Source organism: Lissotriton vulgaris, chromosome 12 (genome assembly GCF_964263255.1).
Source record: "Lissotriton vulgaris chromosome 12, aLisVul1.2, whole genome shotgun sequence".
In the NCBI taxonomy this organism is placed as follows: Eukaryota; Metazoa; Chordata; class Amphibia; order Caudata; family Salamandridae; genus Lissotriton; species Lissotriton vulgaris.
Window position 1 is genome coordinate 81,389,874 of NC_141700.1, and position 23,080 is coordinate 81,412,953.

At 48.8% G+C, this 23,080-nt stretch overlaps 1 protein-coding gene across 2 annotated transcripts in view; it reads left to right on the forward strand.

Moving 5' to 3' along the window:
- The window catches only part of RANBP3 (RAN binding protein 3), a 387,515-nt gene that overhangs the window by 198,788 nt on the left and 165,647 nt on the right, over nucleotides 1-23,080 (forward strand). For both annotated transcript variants that reach the window (XR_015302612.1, XM_086947244.1), the window contains exon 9: nucleotides 5,128-5,244. Coding sequence is in view for 1 of the 2 variants with exons in the window: in XM_086947244.1 (XP_086803370.1) it covers nucleotides 5,128-5,244 (117 nt within the window). In the remaining variant the exon portion in view is untranslated. The remainder of the gene's footprint in view (nucleotides 1-5,127; nucleotides 5,245-23,080) is intronic.

Genomic DNA, 23,080 nt, shown 5'->3' on the forward strand with positions numbered 1-23,080 from the left:
TTCCTAAGACAGGCTGGGTTTGTGTTTCAGTGGCTCCTGTGGAGTGCATTAGAAGCCAGTGAGTGAGAGACAGGATGTTTAAGCATCAGGCTCTAGTTTGCGAATGTATGGAGAGTGCGTGAGTGAATGGTGGCCTCCGTGGAAGAAAGCCACAAACCACGTCAAACCAGGTCACAGCAAGCATGCTGCTATACTTATGCATGGGCATAGAAATACCGGTGCCGATGCACTCACAATACTCACCCACCAACTTTGGAGTGGTCTGTGGCCCACAATGTAAGCCACACAGACTATGGATCTGAAAGAGACACGTTAGTGATAGATTCCTTACCTTAGAATATCCCCAGGCGTCAGACTGGATCTGGAAATTTTTGCGTAGCAGTACCCTTGCGCGTCGGTGGGCGTCGTCTGCGGCGCTGCGTCAGTCGACTGCGTCGTGGGCGCCGTGATGACGTCGTCGGAGTACTTAGACGCCGCCTCCTGACGTCAGTTCTTCTTTTTTCCGTGCCAATAGCACAGATCGGGAAAAAGCAGTACCTTTAGTCACTTTTTGACTACATTTTTCTTTTTTTTTATCCCTTTAGATCATTTTTCTTGAGTCTTGCGACTCCGGACGGTGCCGATAGGGATGCCTGGTTTCAAACCTGGTGAGGATTGCGACCGACTGATGTCGGTCACCGACCTTCACCGTCGGTGTCTCCACTGTCTCAGCGTCGACCACGACGACAAGGCCGGGCCCTGACTTCGAAAGCTAGGCGGGAGTGGTCCCGCAAGCGACTCAAACTCCGGCAGTCGGCCCCATGCCGCGAGAGATCCAGGTCCCACAGGAGGTCGAGGGACAGGTCGCGGGGTCGAAGCCATCACAGCTCCGAGAGACGACATCACTCCTCCGGGTCGAAGTCGCCGTCAGGTAAGCACAAGAAGTCGAAGAGACGTCATCGCTCTTCTGACTCCCCCTGACGCTCGCGCGACGCGGCCGGGGGTTCGGGTGATACTTCTAACGCGGCTCCGTCTGAGTCGCGGACGTCGCGGCCTGCTCCACACCCTCCGGTCCCTGGTCATGACGCGACGCCGGGGAGATGGTTGTTGAAGGCGGGCTCGCCCCAGACAGTCGTCATCCACCTCCAGACAACGGCAGAACTCCTGCACCAGCTGGGGTTTTCCTTCAATGTGCCGAAGTCACACCTGTGTCCCTCTCAGAAGCTCCTCTTCATCGGAGCGGTTCTCGACCCGGCGCAGTTTCGGGTTTATCCTCCCGAACAGCGGGTTCGGGATATACAGGCTCTGATTCCAATCTTTCAGCCTTTATCCCGAGTCTGTCAGGTTGACGCTGCAGCTTCTGGGGCTGATGGCTTACTGCATCCTTCTGGTGCCTCACGCCCTTTGGCGGATGCGGTCTCTGCAGTGGGACCTGAAGTTTCAATGGGCCCAGCATCAGGGCATCCTGTCCGACCATGTCCTGATCTCGGAGGGCACTGCGAGACAGATCCAGTGGTGGCTCACGGACCGCGATTGGGTCAGCGGCAGATCCCTCTCCCTTCCCCAACCGGAGCATGTAGTTGTGACGGACGCGTCCCTCCAGGGCTGGGGAGGCCACATGGGAGAGGCGGAGATCAGAGGCCTCTGGTCTCCGGCGAGTCCCGGCTCCATATCAACCTTTTGGAGCTGCGGGCGATTTGTCTAGCACTGAAGGCATTCCTCCCCTCTGTCCGGGGGAGTGTAGTGCAAGTGTTCACGGACAACACCACCGCCATGTGGTACTGCAACAAACAGGGCGGGGTGGGGTCGTGGACCCTCTGCCAGGAGGCTCTGCACCTTTGGCAGTGGCTGAAACATCAGGCGGTGACCCTGGTGGTTCAACACCTGGCTGGTTCTCTGAACGCCAGGGCGGACGAACTCAGCCGCCGGTGCATGATGGATCACGAATGGCGTCTGAACTCGGACGTGGCGCAAGGCCTCTTTCAGCAGTGGGGAGAGCCTTGGTTAGATCTATTCACCATCGAAGAGAACGCGCAATGTCATCAGTTCTGCGCGTTGGAATTTCCAAGGTGGCACTCGCTCGGAGATGCTTTTCGTCGCGAGTGGAGTTGCGGTCTGTTGTACGCCTTTCCGCCTATACCACTTCTGCCCAGAGTGCTGAAGAAGATCAAGAGCGACCGGGCACAAGTCATCCTTGTGGCTCCGGACTGGGCACGAAGGTACTGGTATGCCGAGCTACTCAGTATGTCAGTCGATCCCCTGGTTCGTCTGCCTCTTCAGGAGGACCTTCTGTCGCAGCAGTAGGGGACGGTCCTCCACCCGAACCTGTCCAGTCTCCACCTCCATGCTTGGAGATTGAGCGGCGACAGTTGAGGCCATTTGACTTGCCTCCTGAAGTATGTAACATCATTCTGGCAGCCAGGCGTCCCTCCACAAAGTCGGTATACGCCTGCAGGTGGAACAGATTTGTGGCATGGTGCACAGCAAAGGCTGTGGATCCTCTCTGCCCTTCTTTCTGAGGTTCTTCTCTTCCTTCTTTCTCTTGCCCAGCAGTGCTCTGCTCTGGGCACTATCAAGGGCTACCTTTCTGCCCTTTCAATCTTTCTAAGGCTGCCTGATCAACCATCTTTGTTCAAGCCCCCTATTGTAAATCGATTCCTGAAAGGCATCACACACACGTTTCCCCCTGTTCCCTTCGTGATGCCTGAGTGGGACTTGAACCTGGTTCTTACTTTCCTGATGTGCGCTCCCTTTGAGCCACTTCACATCTGTCCTATCCGCCTTCTTACTTTGAAGACTGCCTTCCTGGTTGCCATCACCTCTGCCAGGAGAGTGAGTGAGCTCCAGGCTCCATCCTCTAAACCTCCTTTCCTTTCGGTCCATCCGGACAAGGTTGTATTGCGGACAAGGCCCTCTTTCCTGCCCAAGGTAGTCACAGCCTTCCACATCGGGCAGTCCATCACCTTGCCCACCTTCTTTCCGCCTCCGCATCCCTCGAAAGAGGAAGAGAGGCTCCACCGTCTGCGTGTGCCCTCTTACTATCTGGTTCGCACACGCCAGTTCCGGGTGGATGACCAACTCTTTGTTGGTTACGTGGGCGCTAAGAAGGGAAAGGCGGTGCACAAGCGGACCATCTCGCGTTGGATCATCTTGTGTATCCAGGCGTGTTACTCCTTGGCTAAGAAGGAACCCCCTGTGGGACTAAGGGCTCATTCCACTCGGGCCACAGCGACTACAACTGCCCTGGGCCGAGGAGTGCCGTTGTAGGACATTTGCCAGGCAGCTACGTGGGCCTCGCTGCACACGTTTGCAAGACACTATTGCCTGGACAGCCACGTCCGGAGGGATGGCTTCTTTGGCCGTTCTGTCCTCCAGGACTTTCTGGTGTGATTATTGGTTCGCAGACCCATGACCAGGGATGGAATTGCTGGGGTATCTATTCTAAGGTAAGGAATCTTATCACTAACGTGTCTCTTTCAGATGCACAAGTTACTACTTGTATAACGATATATCTGTAAGGGACATTAGTTAGTGATAGATTCCTTACCGACCCACCCATCCTCCCCGTTCTGCGAACCGATATCTAGGGTTAAGGTCATCCCCTTTCCGGGCCCTAGTTTCAAAGGCACCAGTGTTGGTTTTTAGCATAGCTCTGCGTTTCTGGCGCGGAAAAGCTGTGTCTAAGAACTGATGTCAGCACGCGGAGGCGGCGTCTAAGTACTCCAAAGTCATCACGGCGCCCACGACGACGGTGCGGAGTCGCAGACGACGTCTACCGACGCGCAAGGGTACTGCTACGCAAAAATTTCCTGATCCAGTCTGACGCCTGGGGATATTCTGAGGTAAGGAATCTATCACTAACTAATGTCTCTTACAGATATATCGTTACACAAGTAGTAACTTGTGCAACGGAGCAAAAACTGCTGAAAAGGGAACGGGACATCTCATTTTCCATCAGGATTTTTGCAACAGGAGATGAACAGCCCACCGGAGCAGGGAGTATAGACCCAATCATGATAGGTGCCTGTGGAGCCCGCTAGGGTGGTGTAGCAGTGGTACAAGGCATGTCTAATCACTCTGCGGATTAAATCACTCACGCTTTCTTCCATCTCGCTCATACTATTCTTTCCACTCCCCTTTCTTCTGCCTCATGCTACTCTCCTCCTCACTATACTTCTTTACCCTCATGCTATACTCTCCGTCCCAAATCTTAAACACTGCTCTTCTCCTTCTAACGCTATGCGTTAAACTACTGCACACGTAACAATAACAATTCAGCCAATATAAAGGCACAACATATCACATACAAACACTCAATAAGCCATAGCTAAAATACAATGCCATTCGCAAAGCAAATAACTTTAACTTAAACAAAGACGCGACCTATTACATTTCCAATGCTTGTTATAAATTTGTATTGGATTTCTGAAGTGTGTGTCTCACTTACTGCCTTTGTGTGTGTGTAATAAATGCTTAGCACTACCCTCTGATACTTTTAACTACTCCCCCACACCACCACAAGAGAGAGCACTTGGGATATCATGTGTGCCTTTGTAAACCAATTGGGGCTTGCTAGGATTCTTTACACAGTGTACCTTTTTTGGTCCAGTATATAAGGAGCCAGCTTCCTACAAGGTTTAAGCTGTGGAGCTATGTTTTTTTAAGGGCCCAAGACTGATTAAAACGTGCATGTGGATTTGCCACCTCGAAGCAATTATCCCACGAATGGCTCACTGATCGGTACTAGTGGTCCTTTTGCAGGAAGCATGATTTTGTTATACTAATATCCCATGAATGTGTTCAATGTCAACCGACTACGATCCTGCTTATGCCTCAAGAGTATCATGTGCTTGTGTGCTACGTACCTCCTATTTGGAAAGCTTTTTTCTCAGCATAATCATAAAAAAGTATTATTAAAAATGGTCTTTGCAGGTAAGTAATATTTTTATCTATGCCATCGATTCTCTTTTTTCAGTGATAAAAATGAAGGTGCAAGGGTTTCATTCTCCCATGACTACTACTGTCTTGTTTATTAGCCTAAAAGCCTCTTCCATGATCATTCCTGTCTTGTTTGGCTCTGCCAAAGTATCACATGTTACTGGAGAATTTCACGTTTCATATTTAAAATTGTGCACTCTTTTTCCCTAGGATATTGAGGGTCAGCATTATGACTCTAGCTGCAGTAGAGGTGACGAAAATTATAAGGATGAGCAGAATGCTCAAGAGACCTTTGTGTTTGGGCACAACCTGAGGGATAGAGTTAAGGTAGGTAATTGGCACACTCAAATGATGCATGGTCTGTCTTGAATCGAACAGCCTTTTCCATCTACCTTATGTTCTGCAGTCCAGCATTAAGCTTGATTTCGGTCATTTATGTCTTGCGAGAGACTTGCATCATTAGCAAGATCTTGTCCCAATCCCAGCTTTAGGTAGTTTAAAATGTTTCCCTGTAAAGTTTTTTATTTTCTGTGTACAGTTAGTCACAGCGGAACTGGATGTGACCAATATGGCAGATGGAAGTCACCTATCTTGATTGTTGCTTCAGTTGGAGCAGATTAAACGTAAACATCTGAGATAGTGGGTGGCTAATAATGGGTACTTGCTAAAAAAAAAACTGTTTATTTCACCGTTTTTTTCAAGTGCATGTTTATCTCCTCCAAATCTGAATGGAATGAGTCCATGTTTTCAGGTTGTCAGTTTTGATAACTGTCACAGAATAGTTTTACAGCTTTTTCTGATAGCATTACATGATGTAAATAGCGAAGAGGAAATAAAAGCGATGCTAATTTTGAACTGCAAGTGACTCAGTTCAGTAAGCTTAAAATACTCAGGAATAACAATACGTAACTGAACTACCTCTTCTGGAGTGTGGTTCAAGGCGAATGGAAATAATTAAAGGATAAAGTACCACTGGCGTACATTATAAGAATATAGCAAGTCACCATGGAGTTCCTTTAAAAGGGCATGGATCAAAAAGGGGACTTTATATTTATTATATTGTTTTGTAACCTATGAAATTGCCTATCTTTGGACTCCAATAAAAAATTATGACACAAAAAAAGGGGACTTGTTATATCCTATTTAAAACATGGACGAAGCTATTTTATTTGTTATAATACATGGTTACTCCAGCACACATTCCACAAACTATTCAAATCCTTTTGAAGAATGAATGCAACATTGGTAGTGTGAGGTTAAACACTCTAAAAAAGTATTTAATAATTTGTTGAACCAAAATTTTAGAACCAGATTAATGCATCTTAGGTTAAAGAAATACTGTAGAAACATGCAAAGATTTTGTCTTTCCTGTAGTCATCTAAAGTGTTAAAAAATAAATAAACATGTTTCCATAAATATCTCCTTTCTGCTGATCATTGTTCATGTTAGAAAAACAGCCCGGAAGAGTAAAAAGTCAGTTTTTGTTTGTGTGCCTAAAACTGCAGCTGCAGTTATACTCCATGATCATCTTTTTACCCAGGCTCCCGGCTCTGGCGAGAGGCAGTATGACCACATGTGGACAGCTGTGCCATTTCATTACTACATGTGCCTAAAGCGATCACAAACTGACTGCAATATATTGGACAAACTCAATGTCAGAACTCGACTGCAATTAGTTATTACAGTTCAGTTCTAGCATCTATGTATAAAGTACTCCCTAACTATCATTATAATGATATTGCAAGTCACTGAGAAGTTCCTTACCATATAGGGGAAGAAGGCTGAAGACAAGAGTTCCTTGATAAGATTATGGAACTCTCAGGTGACTTGCAATATCCTTATGTACACAGGGGTACTTTATCCGATATAATACATTGTCACACCACCACCTTTCCCACAAAGCATGTAAAACCTTGGCGTGTAGCTCTTTCATATGAAAGAGTGAGCATGTTTCCAAACATGAAGATTAAAAATAAAACCTCTTGTGCAAAATTAAACGCTTCAAAAACATGTTAGATATGTGTTGCAAAAAGATGTTCGAAACCGTTTATTACAAGTCTGTTTAAAAAAAAAATGTCAATAGCTCGGAATGTGTAAAAACATAAAGAAAGATTCTAGATTTTCTCAAAGGGGTGCAAAAAAATAAACATCTTCTCTGCTTGTCATTATAAACTTCTAACATAAAGCAGAAGAGAAAAGCAATGTTGCCCCAGGAATTGGACTTTCATAGATTCCCATGCTTTGTATCATTCCCCCGTCGTCGGTATGGGATCTTCGGTAATAGAAAAATACCATAGCAGTAGGTACTAAAGTGAAAGACAGGCCTAGGCCTCATCTCATTTTGTAGCCTATCCACCTCTTTTTAGGTCTCGTCGTATTGCATTCCGCAAGGAATGAATAGGACGAGACTATTGGGGCTAAACTAAGAGCTAAACTAAGCTCTGAAAAATGCGGATTTCCAGAAGTGCATGTGGTCTCGTGAACGCGCTTCTATCCTCGCATCACCACATGAAAGCCATTTGCTGCTTGTTCACACTTCTTTCGCGGCCGCATGGCCGTGCGTGCCTTAAAGGGATCCGCTCACCTCTCCTCCCCCCCGCATGCCCGCCCCTGTCAACTCTCCGATGACGCTGCATGTTTGTGTTATGCTTATTCAGCTTTGGTGCCGCTTTCCACTCTTAACTTAACCTCACTATGCTGGTCTCCACACCACCTCACCCCTTTAAGCAAGCTTTTTATTTATTTATAAACGGTGCCCGGCGCTTTCAATTTTAGCGTACCTTTATTTTTATTAGTGGTGGGCTATTTATATAAACGGGTGGTATGTGGCAATGATAACGGTTTTGCCTTGATTTTTTATTAGCAGAGTCAGCTTTGTATGGCATTAACTGTATAATAAAAAAACGTTTGACTTTCACATCTGTGTGTGACTCTGTATAAACCCTCTGCCTGGAGGTTTAGGATGCTTTCATGTAAATAGTGCAAGCATGGCGCACACTTTAATTTCATTTAAGTTTAGTGGATTTCGCATCTGTGTGTGACTCTGTATAAACTGGAGCCACCCTCTGCCTGGCGGTCAGTACTGCTCTGTCCCCTGGTTCTAAGTCACAAGCAGCCCCCCGCCCGACGTCACTGCGGAGCCATCCCTCCGATGACGCTGCTTGTTTGTGAACTCATCTCTCCATCCTGCTCTTTCGTAGTCACCCTGTGCCCCTCGCCACCTCCCTGATCGAATCCTTCCCTGTCTCTCCCCCCGTGGGCCCCCTCCTCTATTTACACATCTCCTCGCCACCTCCCTGATCGAATCCTTCCCTGTCTCTCCCCCGTGGGCCCCCTCCTCTATTTACACAGCTCTTCCAAGCTCAGGACCACGGCCCCTCAAGTTTGCCACAGTGTGTCATTTTAAGATTAACCCTTCCAGTGCTGTCTTTCTATCTCTCTTCCAAGGCTCAGACAGTCCTCCATTGTCAGTGTATTTCATGTTTAGTACATCTAACTCATTGCGACCCCGTTGCTCCCACAACAATGCATGCCCGCCCCCGTCAACTCTCCGATGACGCTGCTTGTTTGTGTTATGCTTATTCAGCTTTGGCGCCGCTCTCCACTCTTAACTTAACATCACTATGCTGGTTCACAGCCCGTGATCAGGGGCTGGTGCACAGCATTTAGCTCTGAACTGTTCCCTACCCCTGGGTGCTCATTAGCAAAGGTGTACAGCTCTTCTCTTAAGGCTGAGAGCTGAACGTTACCCCAGTGGAGGGCTGGCTCCTATCTCAGCAGCAAAGAGTTACCGGCCCTGTGCTCTGAGGTGCCGAGGCCACAAATCTTCCCCTCCCTCCTCGTCTCACACCCCAACGCAAGTATAAACAGTCTGCTTCAACACATGCCTCCAGCCCTTTTCGGCTGCTTCAAACACGGTTTTCTAAATCTTATCTTTTGCACCATCTTTTTTGCGCCTTGTTATCCTTTCTTCTGCCCTGCATAGCCTAAAACAACCTCTTCTAAGATAACTACCCTCCATTCTGCTACACAGTCGCTCCTTAGATGCTCTGTCCACTCTCCTCTCTCACTGCCGTCGGTCTTTATTCCAGTCCTTTCTCTTCATCCACTGTAGCACATATGTTTTGTACCATCTCTCTCCACAGACGCCCTCTCCTCATCCCAGTTACTTGCAATCACAGTTTGGACATGGGTCGGGTTACAGCACCCTCCAACCCCCCGTTGAGCCTTTCTTACAGTTAAAAAAAGAATCTTTGATCTTACGGACAAATCCGAAATTTATCCCAAAAGTCCTTTCCGATTTTCACCTAAATGAGCCTATAGTACTAAAGACTTTCTTTCCTCGACCTTCATCTCTGGCGGAGAGATCTCTCCGCCAGAGCTACCCTTCCTCCATCCTATGTTGCCCTACGCTCAGATCGTCCGGCTGGCAAAGCGGGGGGTGGAGTGGCTATCATTGCCCGGTCTGACCTTAACATGCAACTACTCCCATCACCCCCGATTACTCCCACAGATCATCTTGTAGTTTCTTTCCCTACTTTATCTCCCCCTCTTACTTGTCTATTGGTATATCGTCCGCCCCAGCTGTCACCTTTATTTTTGCCCTCCATACAGGATCTGTTGGCCACCTTAGTGGTCAACCATGCTTCGGTCCTTGTACTTGGGGACTTTAATTACTGGCCCACTGACGCTCTAGAATGTACCTCTTCTAAACAGTTCTCTGAACTTCTTTTGGCCTTGAACTTGGTCTCCCATGTCCAAGTTCCTACACACAAACATGGTCACGTGTTGGACCAGGTCTGGTCCCTCAATTGTTCTATTTCATCCATTTCTGTTTCCCCTTGTCCGTGGTCGGATCACTTTTTAGTTGCCTTTTCCCTCCATTACAGGTCAGCGGCGAAAGTTCCATTAGCCAAAAACACCTGGGCACGTAACTGGGGTCGTGCTGACCTCCAGTCTTTGTCATCTTCCCTACTGGACTCCTCGCCTAAGTTGACAGGCCTCTCCTCTTCATCCCAAGCCGCCATCCTTAACACCTGGCTTGCCAGGGGATGCGACTTGGTAGCTCCCCTACGTCGGATATCAACTAGACGTCCCAACGAATCCAATCGCTGGTTTAACGAGGAGTTAAAGGAGAAGAAGCTTGCTCTTAGGCGAGCAGAGAGGCTGTGGAGAAGGGAATACTGTCCTACATTGAAAGTTAGATACACCATCCTCCTGGGAGAGTATAAGAGAGCTATACTCGATGTAAAGACTGCTTATTTCTCCGCCAAAATTTTGGTGGCAGAAAATAAACCCAGAGAGATTTTTTCCATAGTTCATGACCTGGCCTACTCGGACAGGGCATCTCTCAAACCCCTGCCTACTCAACATTTATGTGATTCCCTTAATTCTTATTTTTTGGATAAAATAACCAACATTAAACTAAATATTCCTCCTCCTTCCCCGGCCTTCGTTGATCCTTCCCCCCCTATTGCCCGGTCTTCCCTCACTTCTATTCCTCCGCTCACTGAGGATGCGTTTCTGGCCATTCTCCCTAAAGTTAAATCGGGCTCTCCGACGGATGTCTGTCCAGCCCGCATCCTCAAACACATTTATACTGTTTGTCCCTTGCCCCCTCTTACTTTTCTTAACAATTCCTTGACTCAAGGGGTGGTGACTCCTTCCCTAAAATCCGCCACTATAGTGCCGATCCTCAAGAAAACGGGGGCTGACCCTTCCGCTCCAGCCAATTATCGTCCAATCTCGCTGCTGCCCTACCTGGGCAAGGTGCTGGAGCGGTATGTAACAACGATTTTCAGCTCCTTCATTGAGGAGAACGGCGCCTTAGCGCCCCGACAAGCAGGATTTCGACCAAGACACTCCACGGAGTCCGTTGTGGTGTCGGTCCTTAACAACCTTAGGGAGGGAGCAGACCAAAACCATCATCAGGCCCTGGTGCTCCTCGATCTCTCCGCCGCCTTCGACACGGTGGACCATTCCATCTTGTTGTCCCGTGTCGGAGCGGCGGGAATCGGGGGCTCGGCCTTGGTCTGGCTCTCCTCCTTTTTAAGGGATCGCACCCAGGCGGTCCGGCTGGGAGACTTTTCGGCTACCTCATTACCTGTCACTTGTGGTGTTCCTCAGGGCTCTTCTCTTTCCCCTCTCTTGTTTAATCTCTACATCTGTCCTTTGATTTTTGCTCTTCAGCAGCTGGAGGTCACCGTCTTTAATTATGCGGATGACCTCCAGCTTATCTTCAATCTTTCCTCTTCTTCTCATTCTATCTCTAATTTTCAGTCAGTTATGGTTTTCATCAGGGACTGGATGAATCACAACCACCTAAAGTTGAACCCGGACAAGACCGAGTTGGTCCTCACGGGTGGTTGCTCCAGTCCCTGGAATTCTCTATTCTGGCCTTCTTCTTTTGGGCCCCCTCCTTCTCCTTCTGCCTCAGTCAAGACACTAGGTGTCAAACTCAATAATCAACTCACTCTTCACTCACAAGTCAGTCATGTGGTTTCTTCTTGCTTTCTCACACTTCGCACTATTCGCACTGTTTCCCGTTTTTTTTCTTTTCCGGCACTCAAGTTGATTATGTCCGCTCTTGTTGTCTCCCGGCTGGACTACGCGAATGCCCTGTACAACGGCATTCCAGCGTATAGCCTACGGAAACTCCAGTTGGTTCAAAACCAGGCAGCCCGACTTATTCATGGCCTTTCTCGTTCGCATCACTGCACTCCTCTTCTAAAAGCACTTCATTGGTTGCCTGTCAAAGAGAGGGCCTTGTTTAAGTTGGGTTGCATGGTTTTTCACTCACGGCGGGGCTTGGCTCCCGCCTTCATTTCTTCTATGATTAGGGAGTATATCCCCACTCGAGAGCTTCGCTCTTCGTCTCAGTCCTTGTTGGTGGTCCCCCGCTTTAAGCGCAAGAAGTGGGGTGGGTCGAACTTTTCCACGCTGGCACCCACCTTTTGGAACTCTTTACCGGACCACCTAAGACTGGCAACACACTACCTTCCTTTTCGGAAAGACCTCAAAACTTTTCTTTTCAAACAGGCCTTTCCTTTGTGATATGCTCTCACTTTTCTTCAGGTCCACCAGTCGTCTGGTATGGTAGTCACTCTTCCCCATTGTTACCCTGCCCTCCACAGCGCCAAGAAACTGCTAGTGAATGTTGCGCTTAATAAATATTTTAAATTCAAATTCAAATTCAATTCATTCTCCACACTTACGATGTCCAAAGATGCCTGAAGTTCTATCTTCAATGTACGAAAGAATTCAGGAAGACTTCGCAACTTTTTGTCGCTTTTAGAGCTCCAAGGAAATGTTTGCCCCTATCAAAGCAGGGGATATCATGTTGGATTGCCAGCACGATTCATTTCTGTCATTAAGCAGCGGGGAAGCCGCTGAGCGGACGGATCAAAGCTCATTCTACGAGATCAGTGTCATCATCTATGGCACTGTTCTCTGGTGTCCCTATCAAGGACATTTGTAGGGCAGCTACCTGGAGCAGTGCCCATTCATTCACGAAACACTACTGTTTGGATTCTTCCACAAGGAGTGATACAGCAGTCGGACGAGCAGTCCTGAGGAATTTATTCCAGTGAGCGGTGAGCTTTCCCTCCTATCCCTCCTTCCTTTATTGCACATTTTGTATTTGATAATATTACCTATTTATTGTTACGAAGTTTTTGGGCTAATTATGATAATACTTATACTGTGTTATGCTGATACTCATGTAACAAAATGTGCATTTGTGGCTTAATGCTAGCTACTCTGATACAAAGCATGGGAATCTTATGAAAGTCCAATACTGGGGCAAGAAAACAAGTTACTTACCTGTAACTTTGGTTCCCCACTATTGGTACTTTCATAGATTCCCATGCTCCCACCCGCCTCCCCTGGGAAAGCTCAGCCTTCAGCAAACGTGATTACTTTTACACAACGGCTACGAAAATCTGAGGCTTTCTCAGGAGGGTTCTATGGAGTGAGGCTACTGTGATTGGTTGTTGCAATTTTTTGGTCGTTTTTACAAAAAGAGGCGGATAAGCTACAAAATAAGATTAGGCCGGTGTTTCACTTTTGTACCTACTGCTATGGTATTTTTCTATTACCGAGGCTCCCATTCCGACGACGGGGGAATGATACAAAGCATGGGAATCTATGAAAGTACCAGTACTGGGGAACCAAAGTTACAGGTAAGTAACTTGTTTTCTTCTCTGGTGTTGGATCTTCCATAGATTCACATGCATCCCCGTCATCGAAGTTGCACCATAAATCAGTATGTGTCACTGTCATAGGCTATAATGGCAACAAGAAAGTCAGTTTAATAGCCTATCTGTTCTTTTTAGGTCTCGCTAGCGAATGCAGCACAGCTGCTTTGCTAACGAGACTCTATTGTTGCCGCTTTCGTCCTGGAAGGAAGACAGGAGGTGGCACCCACGGACAGATGTGCACTCCGTACGCGTGCACATCTCCTGTCGCGGAGACCGGCGTTAACCAGCACGTCTTTCACTTACCCCCCCCCCCGCCCCCCCGTTCGGCTCCACGGAGACCGCTTGTCTTACATGCAACGCATGTAAACACTGGCAAGAAAACCTCCGATTAGAGATTAATCTTTCCCTGAAGTGAGCATAGTCTATCGGACTGGCTTTTGTAGACAATCCAGTGCAACTTTCAATATAGCAAGACCGCGGTAACAGCTGACTAACTTCTTCACAGCAATAAAATAAGAGAACAGCACGTGTTCTGTAGTGAACAGACGCAGTTTATTTCATTTTAAAACCCGACTTACTGCATGTTTACTTAGCCGATGGGGTTCAGAGCAGGCTTCTCACAGTTCGCCGTTGAGTGGAGTCCCTCCTCCCGCCCCGCTGCACAGTGACTTCCGCCCCACCGGACCCGGTGGCTGCAAGGACTCCGCCCCCTCTACATTCCCCATGTTTCCTATGAACTCTTACTGGGACATTACTTTTTACTGTTAGACGTTTAAAGAGCTCCTGAGATTTCGAGGCCCCAGCGTGAATAGCTCATACAGACCTTGATTTTTTTCCCTAGGCATTTTGATACTTGTGCACTATTTTAAATGGAACAAACAAACCTAGAAATACTACATTTCTGAGACGCTGGCCACAGTTGTCCCTGCTGTCACCACAAGACCCTCCTCGTCTTCCTGTGAAGAGAACAACAGTTGAGAAGAGCGATTGTCAAAATGGTAAAATACAGTGCCTTGCTAGTTGGAGGGCTCTGCTTCTGCCCCCTTAATCGCGCAGGGAGAGGGAGGGCACCAGAGACACTTATGCCAGCGCATTCGCCATTGGCTGCGTGTGCACGCCGGGGAATCCAATCAAACAGGACTGAAATAACCAACGCAAACCACACACAAAAACTGAAGAGGTTGGAACAAAAATTCCTGGTGTTACCTGGACTGCCTACCTCCAGGGAGGGGGCACGGCTTCCAGGCTACCCTAGAGGTGCACTGGCACGCGTGTCGAGTCATGGCCGAGCTTCTCCGTGCCACCAGTGAGCCTGGGGGCGCTTGCAAGAGGCGCTTTAAAGGTCACCCCACGGGAAACAAAAGGTTTCAGTGCTTGGAACCGGTGAAGCCGGAGAGGGGTGTTCCTTCTCCTGTGCTCACGCACACGCTGTGTTTATTGCTTGGAGCAGGTGCCTGGATCCTAAGGTCGGACCCCCTATTGCACAGCTGTATCTTGGTGTCGGGAGGACCCTTCTTAGTGCATCTTTCTATCCAGATGCCCACTGCACTGCAACGTTGTTACTATATGTTTTTTAAGGTTGTGTACAGGGCTCCTGTTATCTTAGCTGCATTGCACGACTATACACATCAAAACGGGTCTGTGATTATTTAACACATCTAAGAGAGGCTGGACGTCAGTGGCACAATGCTAGATTCTGAGTTCATTATTAGAGCCATTTAACATAAATATATAATCCCTGTGTTAGAACGCGCGCCCACTCGCAGCACATGTCCATACCTCTATACCGGGGTGAGATCCCGCGATAAGGGGCTGTGTGGCTGCCAATGTCAAGGAGACGCTGTCCTTTCACTAGGAGCCGTGGGAAGAAGGGCTGCGGGTCTCAGGGCTCTGCTGTGCTCCCCCCAGAGAGAGAAAAGAGCCCCAAACTTGTCTCTGAAAAGCCGGGGGTAGAGGGAGGAGTGAAGGAATCCCCCCCCCCCCCCCCCCTCCGCCCCCCGCTCTTCCTTTTGACAGCAAGCATTTGCAATGGAATAGGTCTTGCATTTATGCAATTCTAAGCTATTGGCACTGTAAATGAAAATGCCTTTTATTTATGTTTTTAACACAAAAAGCATTGTTATTTGAAATGTCAATAGCTCAAACTTGCATAAATGCGATACCTATTGCATTGCAAATGCTTGTTAAAAATAGGACCAAACTTGAACTATAACCAATTGGGCGACAACACCCTCTAGAACACTCCAGGCTGAGTCCCTCAGATTTTCAACCGCGCGTCATGTGAATGGAGTCTCCCTGAGCTCTGTTCAGTTTCTTCAGCTATTACTTCTATTTCATGTTTAATTTCTCTGGCACCAATATGTCAGAGTAGCAGAAAACAAAGTAATGGACTATGTAAGAAATGGGGTTGCCAAATCTCCAGGGGGGTAGCAAGGAACAAAGCGGGTAGGCCAAACTTCGGAGGACATGTGAAGCATCCGCGCAGTACCCACATACGACCCACCAGACGCACCAGACACACCACAAAAGAGGCAGGACACCGGCTTGAGTTGGAAAAAAATAATACGTTTAGTATATCTCCAACCTGCAAGGCAAAAATGCAAAACAGTGGTAATCACAACAGGACGCCAATTGGCGCCAGAGCCAAGTACATCAAGGGGGATTATTTACATGGGTGATAGGGGTTGAGTCCGGGGGTCCATGGCTGAAATCAAAAAGAATGTGATTGGATTGACATAAAATGAAACATTAGCAATATCAGTGGTAAGTACACAGTATGTCCTGCATTGGCGTCTCCTGTGAACAGAACATAAATCACCCAGCATTAACATCAGGTAGGGTCCATACTCATGGACCAGGAACACCTGTAATGAAACAGCAAGGCTTCCTCTACCATAACCCTAGGGGTATCAAACATCAGGCAATACGTTGGCAATACCAGTAACGTAAGAGCCAGGCCTAACCTCCGGGGGCAGGAGCACCTGAAATAACCACATCAAGGCTCCCTCAATAGCCTGGAGCATAACAATAGCATGGAACCCTCCCTAAGCATCAAATGTATAACAGTGAACCCCGGTCACAACATTCCCTTAGAATTCAGGCAACATTTCTCATGAATCAGGGGTCCCCACTACACCAAAACAAGAGAGGCAACACTGTTGTCCTACATATCCACAACAGTTAGTCAGCCAGCACTTAATGCAGGCTCTTGCCCAGTCCAGGAATCCTTACCAATCTACCTGGGGTCCACTACCGTTCCCAAGCAGGGATAAGTTCAGGGTGTGCCTCTGCTGGCTAAGGCGAGTATCTTCAGGCAGTCATGCACACATCTAACCTGGCCGCAATCAGCCTGACCTGGGGGCATACTCTGGTGCCATGCGCATCATGAGGCTCTACATTCCCCGGTATGGGCACCCCTGTCCTTGAGGATGAGCCCCTACACCAAAACACGGGCCCCGGGGGCGGGCACTGATCTTGTGCCCCAACACCCCTCCCCCCCCAACTCCACTGCCAGCAGCCCCATTCACCGGGCTCCTCTTGATGGTTCCTGCGGGGGCTCAGTGGGTACTGCAGGTGTCCTCTGGGGAGGCTCTTCTCTGGCACAGACCGGCGGGGTACACTTGCTTCACCCGGGCCCCTCTTCCTCACAGGGGGGGCCCTGGGTTTTCAAAACTGCCTCGATGAGGCCACAGGGGGCGAACGCCGTGACCTGGCCCACGGGGAGGAAGCCCGCCTGGCTTTCCTCCCACCTCCCACGGGGCTCCCTCGACCTCCCGGTAGCCCCGCAACGCTGTCGGGTCGCTTCTCCTGGCTGGCAGCTCGCGGGGGCGCTTTCACCGGCGGCTTCAGGCAGCCGCCTCCATTCTCCTCGGGTCCGGCGGCGGAGCAGACACCGGCAGAGTGCCCCAGCCCCGCCTCCCTCAGCAGCACCTCTTCCCGGCACCGGCCCGAGTCCACGGGGCACAGACCGGTGGGGTGGGCTCCCGCTCCGGGGGCCCGCACCGGCGCTTCGCCCCGGGCCCCCTCCCTCTTGGGGACCCGGGGCTTAGGGTCCGCTTTTCCTCCTCTGGCTGCCCGACTGGCAGCCAATCCCCGCGCAGCCTTCCAGGGGGGCGTGGCCACATAGGCCAACCGGTGTGCGGCGGGCTTGGGGCGCGGCTGGTGATGTCACCGGCGCCCCAGCCACGTGATGCGGGCCCGGCCGGCTTCTGGGCCTAGCGCGGCCCTCTCCTCACATCAGCGGCCCTCTCCTGGTACCGGGGGCCGCCGCGACGATGCCAAACACAGCGGGGGTCTCCTTGGCAGCGCCGGGCCACGGAGGTGATTTCCGGCCCCAGGCGCAATCTTCCGGCAGCGCCACAGTCTCCTCGGTGCCCGGGCTGCAACGGTGATTTTCAGCGGCAGTAAGGGGTAGGCTCCCTTTTTATTTAATTATTTATATTGCAGCCAGCGTGCCAAAACAAGGGTAGGCTCCTCCAGCGCTATTCCCCTCACAGTTCCCTAAGGCCGCACTGAGCTTCAGCGCTTCCAGGCACATAGCTTCCGATGGCAGGTTGGCACCTCGCAAATTGTGGTGCTCAGGGCTTCACAGCGCTTCAGGGCCTCACAGCACTTCAGCCAGCAACAGTTCTTATGGGCATACTCTTCCCATGCGGTGCTTCAAAGGGGCCACAGCTTCACAAGGGGGGCGGACAGTCCCACAGCAGTTCCTCAGGGGCACGCTCCTCACCTCCTGGGGCTTCTGTCGCGCAGCGCTGGCGTAATTCACGGTCCCCACACTGTCGGGGACCTAGGGAGAGGGGCCCTCCTTCATTAGGGACCCCGGGGACAGTAGAGGGGGGGTATTTGAGGGGGGCAGGGCCCAGCTCACAGGCCCATGTGGCGGTAACACCTTGCAGCAGGTCCCCTCACGTTCCTGTCCCAGCTCTGTCTGACTGCATGGTGGCACTTCCCCCTTACTTATACCCTCCTCCCAGGCAGTGCCAGAACCTTCTAGAATGTTGGCAAAGCTGGCCTAAACTGGCTCAAGGGGAGGGGGTGAGCACCCTGGGTGCCAGGCTTTCCCTCCAAAAGCTAGGGGTGACTGGGTACCTAACGTCTAGACTGCTAACCTCCTGCAGTCAGGTGGCACACACATAGCCTGGGCATCCATTTTAAAAACACAGCATTTCACCAGGGTACATTTTACACAATGGGGGGAATTTACAAGTGCTCACACCATTACATGTCATTACATATTAACAAGGTGTCTCACACCACACATGGCCTATACAGGTTTATTACCATGGGGGAGACATTTCAGATTAGGAGGGCAAAAGCGAAAACTTTTGGGGGAAACGGCCAAGTCCAACAGACTACAAAATATGTCTAACCTTTTCCTCAAAAACATTCACATTCAGAGATGAGGCTATTGGGACTACAGAAACTTAAATCTGTCATTTCTGATGTGGACATTGAGGATTTTTTCACCTCACAGGAGAGGTAAAAGGGAGAGGTCGCGCCAAGGGTCTCCAGAAGGCGCGCAGAAAAGCCGTAAAAAAGACCTACCATAAGTCTTGATACGGCATTTCTCTCACACAGAGAGAGAGAGAGAGAGAGAGAGAATAATAATAAAAAAAAACTTTCACAGGGGCAGACTCTGCAACTCCCTCTTCAGGCCTGACAGTACATCAGGGAACATTTTCATAACATGACAGTTGGGCGTCTACGGCAAAACTGCCATCAAAATCAGTTAACAATCACGATGATAACGTCAATGAACCCAACTATATTGACTATTATTGCATCATCTCTGACGGCCTTGTCTACAATGCATCGTCTGACTGCCGCATGTATGACGGTAGTCTACGACAGCCTCATCTACTGTGGTTGTCTACGACAACCTCATCTATGACTGTCTAGGACAGCCTCATCTACGTGTGGTCTTGTGAGAAAGTGCCTCTTCTTGCAAGGTTAGCCCCACTTCTTGCGCGGTTTTGATGTGGTTTCAGTTGTAGTGCACAGGATTCCTCCCAAATAAGTCCCCTGTGCCAGTGCTTCCTACCCAAAACATGTCCACAATTGGTACTTCTGCCTCCTGTAAGTCCCTAGTTAATGGTGCCCTGGGTGCCTTGGGCTTGGGAGCTGAAGATTGCCAGTGCAGTTTGCATGCCTCTGTGAGGGAGAAAGTGACAAAGTCGACAGGCACCCTGCCTGTATGCCATGCCATCCAGCCCTGCCTGAAGGTATAGGTAAGACACCCTTCCAGCAGGCCTCACAGCCCTAAGGCAGGGTGCCCAAGACCCACTGGTGAGGGCATATCTGCATGAGCATATATGCCCCAACAATATTATGGTCCAATCCTTATTATTGTAAATGCCAGTGAAGCCATGGGGAGTACATGGACTGGAAACCTGACAACTCGAGTTCCCCAGCACCATGATGTCTTCACTGAACACCGGAGTGTTTGGTACCAAATTACTCCTTTCAATAAATCCACACTGATACCTGTCTGTGATTTATTGTATTGTGTACTTAGAGGGCACCTCAGCATTGCTCCCTGAAATCCTACCAACCCTAGTGTGGTTTCTGTCCAGCTGTGGGCAGCCAGGTATTTCCAGACATGTTTCTGGACCCGTGGGCTGAGAGCCTCTGCTCTCTGAGACCAGAAACAATGAACATCCTGGGCTGAGGTGTCGCAACTCCTACCCAGGATGGGCCAGTGCTCGAACGGGAAGCTTCAAAGGCCTTCCGCCTTTGTTTTGCGACCCCCCCAGCCTCTGCAGCTAGCAGCAGATGGCAGCCCCCGTTTTATACCCCCACTTTGGGGGACAAAGCCGGTGGAAAAATTTAGGAGAATAGGAGCTGTGCCCACCTCTGCCAACACCACCCCTAAGGTGGGGAGGCGAGGTGAAGCACATCTTTCAGTCCCCACCATCTTGAAGATAGGGAGAGCCCTCCATTAGGGCTAGGTCTATGCCCCTTCCACTGGAGGTGGCATAATAGAGGGTGTCGTCATCCCTGGTAAGGTGGCCAGCCTAGTCTACATTAACCTCGTGAACGATAACTTCGTCTACGAAGGCATCATCTATGACGGCCTTGTCTGAGGTGGCTTCATCTGTGAAAACCGCAAAAACACCATAGTCCTCAAAAAGAACAAAAGAGATAATCCAGAATAACTTAATGTCAAGAATTAAGGGGACTAATATGAGCATGTCTACACCTGCCAGCAATATATTGAGGCAATATGTGGAGCAATTACACCACTTTGCTCCGCCGCGAACTTCAGAGAATGGGTACCTACAGTGACAACGTTCTGGTGTTACTTACGCCATCCTGTGGGAGAAACCATTTCAAAATGTTCTCATCTATGGTGGAAAAAATAATTGGACAAATAAGTCCTGGATCTCATCACCACTACACCAAAATGAGGGCGCCCATCTCATTTCCAACTGCTTCAGGAGTGCTAACTACTCTCACCAAAGGTTCCATAGAGAAAGGCCCACATTCTCAGCAAGGAACGACCTATTTTTGTTTTTTCCTCGTATACAAAGAAACAGAGTAGTGTCGATCCATAGTAGACCTCTGAAAATTAAACCAGTATTTCCAGAAACAATACAGTTATGTGGTCATCCTTTCCGACACTATCTGACCGCTCTGAATTTCCAGGATTCATACTTCCACACTCCCACTGACTCATCAAAGTTCTCCCATTTGGCTTCAAATCAGCTTTCTGCATTTTTACCTACTGCCTAGCCCTGAGGCAGCTTTTTTCAGGAAGGACGGCTATCTGGTATTCCCCTACTTCAACAACTGGTTGATAAGAGTTCCAACAGCATTTCAAGTGTCCAAGGCCACAGAGGCTTACCTAAAGTTGATTCACAGACTAGGTCTCCTTGTGAATTATCCAAGACCATCAGCACCTCCATCCTAGAAGATACTGTTTGTGGGCCCCAACACAAAGATTTTCTATCACAAGACAAGCAGCGAAGGGTCTGGGAACTGTCTCTCGAAATGACACTGGCATGCTGGATGCTCTAGGCTGGTTCTCTCAGACCTCCCACCTGTCAGATGACCTCAAGTTCTTATCTCAAATACCTCACTTCGTAATGACTACAGATGCCTCCCTGGAAAGCGGAGGCAGTGATCTACAGAACATGCAAATTTAAGGAAAGTGATCTGCACTCCAAAAGAGCATACATATCCATTACCTGAAGCTCAAAGCCATCTAACTCCGTCTCCGAGCTTTCCTGCCACTGATTCAAATGGACAAGACCACAAGCATGGAATGAAAGCGCCTCTACAAATGGACGTTTGATCAGTCGGCGCTAATTGTGATCTTCACGTTCTGGGGCAAACCGGCTCTAGATCTCTTTGCAACAAATGAAACCCGCACATGACCATTCTATGCAACTTGGCATCCACAGCCAGGATTGTTGGGGAATGCCTTTCAACAGATGGTCCGGGATCTATGCTTACCTTTTCCCCTGATACCTGTAATACCAAGGTTCTCGGCAAGAGGGAAAACGGGGTAGTGTTGTCTCATCCTGCTAGCCTCCAGGTGGCCCACGCAGCATTGGTTCACAGAGCTTCTCCTGCTATCTCAATACAACCACATTCACCTTCCAACATGCTATAAACCATTGACGATGAAGTAAGGCAAGGTCCTTCATCCTGACCCTACTTCTCTCGTTTTCTGCGCATGGCTCCTGAATTCTGTGAATTCAAAGATCTCCATGTTCCTTAGGACTGCAGGTGTATTCTCTCCAAGTCAAGCTAGAAGCCACGATAAAGACATGTAAACCTTAATAGAAGCCTTTCTGCCTATGGCGCCAGAAATTAAGCCTACATCCTCTTCTAGTATAATCTGCAAATAACTTACCTATTTACTCTTGCTAGCTGAGTTTTGCAGCGTGAATCCTTTTCTGGATTCCCATGCTGTGCATCATTCTGCCGTCTAGTGGTTAGGTCCAGAATTGTCTTTTTTTTATTTTCTCTTGTTTTGGTGCCAGGTACATCCCCTGTGTGATGTCAGACTGTATCCTGGAGGTCGACGTGCCAGCGTGCAGCAGTATATCAAGAAATAGATGATCATCACATTTTCTCTCTATCTGCTCTTGCAGAATCATCAAACAGTTCATGAAAGAATTATTCAGAGTTTTTCCTCCAGTAAGTGCCCCTTCACCAGACTGGGACCTGAACATAGTTTGGTCTCAACTCATTATAAATTCATTCGAACCCATTCACAAAGCACACCTCAATTCTCACACGGAAAGTCGCCCTTTTACTAGCGCTCACTCCGACCAGGAGGGTAGAGGAGTTACAGGCTTTCTCAACTCAAGCACCGTAGCAATTTAGCAGAACCAGTACAAAGATTTATTTCCAAGGTTCCTTCAGATTTGCCGCAATGAACCTATGTTTCAGACTTTCTTCCCGAATCCAACATCACCATCTGAGAGGTTTATTCTTACGCTAGGTATTAATTATATCTAAAATTCTACTTGCATCACACTATACAACTCATGCGAACTGACCAACTGTTGAACTCAGATGGACACACTCGGAAGGGTGCTCCAGTCACAATTGCAACCATCGTGCAATGAATTTCAGCTTCAATCCAGTTCTGCCACTCAAGGGCTGGCACCTTACAGTGAAAACCACGGTACACTCAACTAAGGCACTTTCCACTTTAACTACTTTGTTTGCGAACGTGCCTCTGGAGAAGATATGTTATGATGCAACTTGGAAAAGTGGGCATATAATTCATGCAGCATTTTTACCTGAACTCGCAGTGATGCAGCAGTTGGGCAGGTTTTACTACACCACTTATTTCAGTAAGGGGAGTCTCTTTTGGTTCCATGTGTAATCAATATGTATGTATGCAAATTTTTATGTATGATATATAGTAATTATTAAATTGCATATGAATGTTATGTATATATTTTCTACCCACCATTCGCTATCTGTGCAAATACTATAAGATGTGC